We start from the raw sequence: 8,759 nt of genomic DNA, 5'->3' as shown, positions 1-8,759 counted from the left end.
TGTGAGTACTGTTACATACCATCAGCTAGAAGACCCCGCAAAGTCCCATTGCTGAAAAAAGACATGTACTGACTAGGTTAAAATTTTCCAAAGGACACATTGACTGGCCAAAGGAGAAATGGCGCGACATACTGTGGATTGATGAGAGCAAAATTGTTCTTTTTGGGTCTAGAAGCCGCAGACAGTTTTTCCGATGCCCCCCGTGCACTGAATTCAAGCCACACCCCCATGTATCCCCACATAATATGGAGATATTTCTCATACTGTGGTGGTGGGCCTATTTATCGCCTTCCAGGGATCATGGATCAGTTTCAATACATCAGAATACTTAAGGAGGTCATGTTGCCTTATGCTAAAGAGGAACTGCCTTTAAAATGGGTCTTTCAACAAGACAATGACCCAAAACACGCCAGTAAGCGAGTTAAATCTTGGTTCCAGATGAACAACATTAATGTTATGGAGTGGCCGGCCCAATCCCCAGACCTCAATCCCATAGAACACTTGTAGGGTGACATCCAAAATGCTATTTCTGAGGCAAAACACAGTAATGCAGAGGAATTGTGGAATGTAGTTCAATCGTCCTTGGCTGAAATACCTGTTCTCAGGAGCAAGAAGTTGGTTGGCTCCATGCAACACAGATGGGAAGCAGTTTTCAGGAATAATGGTCATGTGACTAAATATTAGCGCAGTGACTCAAAGTAAAGCAAACCCTTAAGACATTTCAGTTTATACAGTAAATGTTTGAGTTTGTAAAAACATTTTTTTTTTTAACAGCCTAATATTACTTTTTCTTCACTTTCTGTAAAGGTATAACAAAAACTTGATCAATGTTGGTCATGTTTTGATTTGGAATTGAATGTGCAGTGTTCCAATGCATTGATATTACGGAATTAAAAGCTATTCTAAGGACTTTGAGTATTATTCCCTTTTTTATTTTTTTTAACACTGCTATCATTCTGAACCCAACTGTAAGTCAGAGGTTGCACGCCTCTCACGGACACATTGGTTAGTGTATTGCAGTGGGAATTAAACCCAGGTCTCCCACACCAAAGGCATGTGTCATATACTGTGCCATCAACACCCACTGGCCATAACACTGACATACTGGGTTTTTGTCTTTTATTTCAAATAAACAGGCCGACAGCATCCTTTTACACCAACATCAAAAGTACACTTTGGCAGCAATGGCACCTCACACACGACAGCCTATTTAGTCTTTACAACAAAAGCTCAAAGATAAGCATACAACGTGCAAATGCAGCATATGAAAATAGTTAACTGTGGAACATTGTTTTAGTGCCATAGAGCAACAAACATTGTCAAATGATGCCCTTAAGATACCCCAATCAGTCTCAATGGTCTATAATAACAAATGACAACTAGAACGTATGGAGTGGACCCCCATCTTATTTCTTTCCTGTCTGCTGTTGCTGGCATGAGGGACCACTAGTCTCACCACATATTCTCATGTGTGGGCAGACTGTTTATATAACTTATTTATTACAGTACATTGATGTAGTTTTGGCTCTTAACAGTCAATACTCAAGGGAAACTAATACATAATTTCACCTTTACACACACCCCCAGGGAACGATCACTGCAATTGTCAGCTGTTGTCCCACATTCTGGGACCTACTGCAGACCACCTGTATCACAAACTAAGGCACTCAATTTAGGGACCACCTTCAAGTGTAGAAGATTGAAACCCCTTGGGAGTTTAGAGCCATTTTAAAGCAGTTTCTGGCTGAAAAAGGTGTAATAAACAAGAGTCTTGGACTGTTAGTCTTTCCAATTTACAGACCCATAAATTAGGTGACATGAACCTAAGGGGTCATTATCAGATTGAAATGAGCAGTTAAGCTTCACATAGCGGGTGGATGAGCTAAAAATAAGTGTCCTTCACACTTGCCACAGGCTTTAGGAGACGTGTAGCCCAAACAGGAATTAGGCAAATTCTCACGCCAACCCTCATACAAGAGTCTACATCAACCCCCTTCCCACATTCAGTGGATCCATCGCTATCCAGCCATTTGGTCCTCTTAGCTCGTCTCGGAGCGTGAGCACATACTCCTCTCTTCTTCCCCGGCTCGTTCTCTCAGTCACACATTGATCTTCTTCAGCTGTTCGTATGTGAGGAAGAACTGGATACAGAGTAAAGGAACGTATAGGCAAGAAATTTGATTTTTTTTGAGCATGGGAGGCACACAGGAATTTTGGCTCTTTCTGTACTGCAGCTCAAAGCCTTGTTACCTCAGACTACTCAGCTGTAACAAGTCAATAATCTCATTATATTTTTCCGGCATGGTTGGGCGCACAATGACAACCGGACAGAACTTCTTGTCCCCCCGTAACGGTTTGGTCTTTCCAGAAAGACTTTCATAGAGTTCACTCTCCACTCCTTCCTTTTCTCTCCCCACCCTTCCCTCTTTCCCTCCATCCTCTCTAACCAGGGGCAGTGGGGTACAGAGGCAGTATTTTCACAAAGTTATATAAGAGTGTTAGCTAGCATTAAGCTAATCTTTTCTCACTGAATACATAACAGAATTGTCCAAATTGTTCCCCCTGCTGATTTCTCCAGCTTAATGAATATTGCATCACAGAGAACATATGTAAACAGAGTGGAGCACTAACAAGATGGTTAAAGGATACAATGATGTTCCATGGTCCCAGGCGGAGCCAGTTGGGAAAGAAACCCTTGTAAAGGGCCATGAAGCCCTCTGAGCGCCATGTCTGAAAAAATAAAACATGTTAAATGCTATTTTGTCTTATTATCCACTGATGATTATTCTAAAGTACTCTAGGCATTTTTTTCTTTTCTTTTTAATTTAAACTGGGGTTAGTAAATCAGTGACATTAAGGTCCTATCTGGATATTTAACATTACTACATTATATTAAATATTTATTCAGGAGGCTAAATTCAAAACGTTCACTCATGGGCACTCCTTCATAGCAATTTGACTTTTAATGGCAAAAAAAAAAAAAAAAGTCAAACTTGAAGCAGCAGAGGGTCACACTTTCCAGAATGCAACAAACCAACATATATTTTTGTTAGTCCCACCCTGCCTAGCGCATGTCTTTTTTGAGAGTTATTCTTTCAGACTTTAAAAGCTCCCGCCTAGACATTATACATTGGGCTGAACAGCAGTGCCCATTACGAATAAACAGATCTTCATTTGTGAATTCTGTAGAGTGGTCCCTCTGAAACAGAAACAAGGGGAAAGTGACTGACCTGCAGTATACAGTCCAGTGTTCCCTGATACAGAGCTACTCCTCTCTGGTTCATCATGCGTGTCCGGACTACATCCACTGGGTTGGAGGCCAAAGCCCCCGCCAGACCACACGCAAAGCTGGACCTGGGGGACGACAAGACACAGGTTCAAATGACAATCTGTAGATTCCTTCATTTTGTCCCTTAATTAAATCTTTGGTGTCATTGCTGCTGTTGTGTGTGTGTGTGTGTGTGTGTGGTGTTCCTGCCACAAATGTAACAGACGTTATTTCCTGCAAGGCTGAGGATTTAACCTGGTGTACACTGAGTGTGTAGTAGTGCCTTGTAATATCTCTGCTCAGTAGGCAATCTAATGACGATGGTCAACACATACATATTGTACAGGGCTGTGTATCATTTCTTATGCCAGGCACACTACACAAGAATCAAGACGATTTGGGCCCGCTCCCTCCTCCTGACAATGGTCAGCGAAGCCCTGATTTTTTGATCGTTCTAAAGATTTTTTTTCTAAATTCTCCTGTGGTGTCAGATATCTTAAGAGTGTTTTTTTACATCCCACCAATCTGGCCCACCGACTTCAAATCACAAATAAACAATATCCCCTCAGATTACAGGTTTAGCAATGTAGTGAAATATGCCAGAAACTCCGCTTCTGTCTGGAGAGGCCTCAGACAGATCACAAACTACAAGAGATAAGCCCCCCCCACTCCATCAACAACCAAGGCAAACAACCTTAACGAGTTCTACTCTCGTTTGGAAAGACCGTAGGACAGTCCTCCACCAGCTACACCTCAACAGGGCCCATTTCATTACGGTCTACATCAGAGCCCCCTCCCCCAACAACGACCCTCTCCATCTACAAAAGAGATGATAACAGGCTGGTTAAAATTCAGAATTCCCGCAAGGCAACTGGACAAGACTGTCTCTCCCTCCACCCTGAAGCATTGTGCTGATCAGCTGTCTCTTATTTTCACAGACATTGTTTCACACCTCACTGACCTCTGTGATTATGAAGTCCTTTTGAGCGCATTGTTCTGTCACACCTCAAAACCCTTACTGACCCACTCCTGGACCCCCTGCCTTTCGCATACAGAGCCAACAGGTATGTATACGACCCAATCAACATAATTTCCAGAAAAACGGAGCCCCACCCGCCCAAATAACCCTGGCTGACTTCCCAGCCAACACTGTGGAGTCCTTTAATCTACTGTGTACCCGGCATAAAGTACTGAAAAAAATAAAAACATTCTCCCAGTGATAACATCAAATAGGAGACAGGATCTGCAAACTTACACAAAATGTGTGTACACGTTGTCCCCCATGTGACCCGACAAGATCAGATGCTTCTTGGTAATGTCATAGACCGGTAGCTCGACTCCGACCACGATGGCCGCCCGCTGAGCCGTAAGAGAGACACCCTAAAGCAGAAACAAAAGGACGTGTTGTAAGATTGATGATTTGAGTATTAAAGAGCAGTGTCTACCTGTAACACATGGAAACGGTAGCCCAGTTCAGACCTGGCATTAGCGTGCATGGGCAGTTCTCAATACAGGTGTGAATGTACCCAATTTATTTTCATATACAGCGGAGGGGAAAAGTGAGATTGGATCACAAACTCTGAACAGGGCCTTAGGTCATTTAGCAATGCAAATGAAGCATTGTTTTGTACCTTCCACAGTCCTCTTGTTCCCTCCTGCTGGTAAATGTTAATGAAGTTGCCCATCATACTGCCCTGGATCACATTTCCCTGAGCCTGCATGCGGATCTGGAAGAACAAACAGAGGTAATGTCTATCAACTTGATTCATTTAATTAATTAAAGGATACACAACAAGTGTGGAATGCTGTGGGTTCACCAAGTCAAGTACGGGGGTGTATTAATCTGGCCAGCACCAGAATGCAAAACCAAAAAAGTTAGAGGGATTGTTTGGCAAGCACAATGTTGTAAAGTATTTCCTCTATCCTCATTTCCAAGAAATCCCCAGCCCCTGCTTAACGTGTTTTCATTTTTATTGGCTGCTGTGTGCAGATCAGTTTTGGTTTGTCTGGCTCCATGAAGACTTGGCGCATGCAACTAGAACACACTGTGAGGAAAATGCAATGTTCCAAACCTGTAACAACTGCCATTTGTCTGTTAACCCCAAATAAACATGCCATGTGGATGGGAGGCCATACGCCTAACATGGCATGATGATAGGAAGCCATGCTAAAAATGTAGAGTACAGATACGCATGTCAAGACCTACATTATATTCATGCACCCATGTCGTTTACAGAACACCATATAAAAAGACTCAGACACTCAGTCTATAAATAATCTAAAGGTGGATGCTTGATAGCACTAAGAAGCCCTTCACTCTACTCAGCATGCAAGCAAAAGACGACACCTGCAGCCTTTAAACGCAGGACTACTAGAAAGAACGATGAGACCTGACATAGACTGCTTTTATCCTATATACCTTTAGCAATTCATGTTAAAGGTCTCTTCAGCTAGGCCATCTACCTGTCTCTTAGATCCCAGCCCCGTGGTTAACACTCCATTATTAGATATGATCAATATGTCTATTAACAGGTTATGTACCGCAGTCATATAAATTAGCTGTGATAAAACTTCTTCTGAACAAAAACACCTAAGACCCTGAGGTCTCAGCCTCAGGGTCAGTATCTCTATCTATCTATCTATCTATCTATCTATCTATCTATCTATCTATCTATCTACTATCTATCTATCCATCAATCCCTCTTTTAACGCCCATCTAAAACAAAACTTATCTGTAAAGTGTCCCGTTAGCCGGCGGCCGCAGAGGGGGCTGCTTGGTCCCTCCAATTTTACATGGTGTTTACATGGTGCTTGAGAAAGTGGTATATTGGTATATTACACGAATAAAATCGTTTTTCAAACTGCATTTAAAAACGCACTAACTGACTTATCAAGAACGTGCATTTTAATCCTTCAGTTCTTCGGAAAAAAGTCTAAAGTAAAATCTTACCTAAGGCTGCATGAGTATTTACACACATGTCTATAAAAACACTCCAAAACAAGATTGCCGTGTTTTTCAGTTGAAGAATTACAAGATGTCTTGCTGCAGTTATGAAAAACAAACCGGCTCTACAGCTTTGGGAAAATACTGACAAAGTGCAAAAACAAGTATAACCAACACACTGTTATTGCGTGCAAATAGTTACCTTCAGCACATCAGTGGGGTTGGCAATGGAGGACGAGATGACTCCAGATAGAACACCACATATCACATTAGTCAGCAAGGTCTCATCTGGAAGAGGGGAAGAATGGGAGGCAGACTGTAACTGTGAACAAGCAGCATTTGAAACAATGCATTAGGCAGTCAGTTGAAGTTAGTTTTTACAGAGGCACAAACAGGTAAACGTAGTTCTGAGTTATTCGGAAACACAGAAATAGGTCACACCCTGCGACCTTCAAGAGGAATGTGCATGTGTCGACGGGGGCAGGTAACCCCCCCCTGCCAAAATGTATGCGGAAGTGTGCATGTGTGTCAGAAATAGAGAGAAACTGGGACTCACCCTCTGGTCTATCAACCAGCAGTCGCTTGAAGCTCTGGTATGTGCCAATTTTTATAGTACCATAGGAGGCCTGACGCAACATAGCAGGAGCTATTCTGTAAAGGTAAAGTTTATTGCAATTACCACAAGACATCTTTATAAACCCACAACTGTGGTGAGTACATGGCAACAACAATAAAACACTTAGACAGGCAAAACTAAGCCAGATCTCCCTCCCCCTTTGGGTGGATGGGGGTGCAAAAGGGTCGGGGATAAAAATAGGAAGTGCACAAAAAGGAAGTGTAAGAAATACTAACTAAATATGTAGAAACAAAACATAAATCCAGCATGCTGACCCTGAATAGAGTGACCGGAGCCCCTCCTCTTTTCCTATCCTCACTAAAGCATGGAGCATGCCTCTGTACCGAATCTCTCGGTATTTTATGTCGCCTACTTGGCCTTGAACTTGAAGACGAGTCTTGGCTAGGTCGATGGGGAAGGTCCCTGCAACAAAAAAAAATGGATACTACCTTATGAGATTGTAAATCACAACAGAGGTTTAAATAAAGAATAGTAATCTACGCAGCTCGGCCTCCCCGCCGCTCCTCTCATCACTCACCGCATTCCGCCGTCACGGAAGCTAGACCGCCGAAAACAAAGGGCTTCCAGTTGACGTTCGACATTTTCTCCAACACTGTAACGATTCACAGTGAAATTCAACCGGTGAACCGGAAGGCAGGAGGAATACTATCTGAGGAACGTTTGCAGCAGCTGCGTTTCAATCCCCGCCGGCGTTTGAGAAGTCCAGCCCCGTCTAACCTCTCACAGTACAAAGCTCCGCCCACCGCTCCTCCATTGGACGCTGTCTTCACTGTCCCCGCCCACTGCATGTTGCTAAGCAACCTCACCACACAGTAGAAAGGAGCCACGAGATCACAAAATAGGTGACAAAGTTGCTTCCTTTCCTTTGATTTATTTTGATTATGTAGGCCTACACTCACACACACACACACACACACACACACACACACACACACACACACACACACACACACACACACACACATGAACACAGTGGAGATAGGGGTTCTCCTACGTAAATAAATACCCTGTAATCATGTGTAAAATATATTTCCTGTAAGCTACCGGGCTATAGGCCTATCATTATATCAGTGGTGCCTCTATATCACTAATCCACTAACCCCACTTAGATGATCACTGTTCTTTACCGTTTGCTTCTCCAACTTGAAAGTAGTCATAAGTTCATAAGTTTTTTTTAAAAATGTTTTTAATTAATTGTCAGTACAGAATCCTACGTACCCCACTTGTAATCATCACAAGGCTACAGAGGGCTGATGTGAACTCGTATTTATGACCCGAACATGGCATAATGTGGACTGAACACCAGAAGAAACTGCGTGGCTTTCATCTGCTTTTATGTAGTAGTGGAAGGGTTATGTTAAGGATGACTCCCGTGCGTGATTGAGACATGATATGAATCTGGACTCACTGGAGGTCATGAAGCTCTTTGAAAATCATCTTAAACACTTCCCTTATACCAAAGTACATAGAGGGGCATTCTAAATTTTCATCAGTTGCCCTTACATCAGTGTTACAAAGATTACAGGCTTTTTGAATGTCTTCTTTAAAAAAAACTTTTATTTAAGGTCTACAAATTTACATTACAGTCCCTACACTAAGTTGTCAAGTCAACAAGCGCTTATTTCTTCATTCCACCAATAGACCTTTTTCCTTCATCATTTAATCAATATGTAATTGTGTCTTAATAGCAATACCATATGCCAATAGGTCATTATGTTACATCATACAAATACACATTTGTACCAAACAGCCATCAAGTCAATGTGCCAGTTTGCCAATATGTCACTGTGTACTCATGCAAAGTAATATCAGTACATGTTAAGATGTTTATGTTTACTTGGTGCTATACTTTTTATTTAATGTGTGTATGTCTTTTTTTATTATAGATTTTTCATCATAATGTTCTTATG

General features: G+C 42.1%; 1 protein-coding gene across 1 annotated transcript; it reads right to left on the bottom strand.

Annotated features, from left to right (window-relative positions):
* Window positions 1–1,115: 1,115 nt before the first annotated feature.
* Window positions 1,116–7,608, bottom strand: LOC116698774 (kidney mitochondrial carrier protein 1). The gene is made up of 9 exons (XM_032530920.1): window positions 7,367–7,608; window positions 7,104–7,251; window positions 6,769–6,863; window positions 6,415–6,500; window positions 4,900–4,995; window positions 4,524–4,648; window positions 3,231–3,354; window positions 2,650–2,730; window positions 1,116–2,141 (listed from the first exon to the last, which is right to left on the bottom strand). Exons 1-9 carry the CDS (start codon window positions 7,428–7,430, stop codon window positions 2,100–2,102), a joined length of 861 nt encoding a protein of 286 aa, XP_032386811.1. The 5' UTR covers window positions 7,431–7,608; the 3' UTR covers window positions 1,116–2,099.
* Window positions 7,609–8,759: the final 1,151 nt, after the last annotated feature.

The sequence above is a fragment of the Etheostoma spectabile genome, chromosome 12, assembly GCF_008692095.1.
Source record: "Etheostoma spectabile isolate EspeVRDwgs_2016 chromosome 12, UIUC_Espe_1.0, whole genome shotgun sequence".
Classification (NCBI taxonomy): domain Eukaryota; kingdom Metazoa; phylum Chordata; class Actinopteri; order Perciformes; family Percidae; genus Etheostoma; species Etheostoma spectabile.
This window is presented reverse-complemented; position numbering and strand designations above follow the sequence as displayed.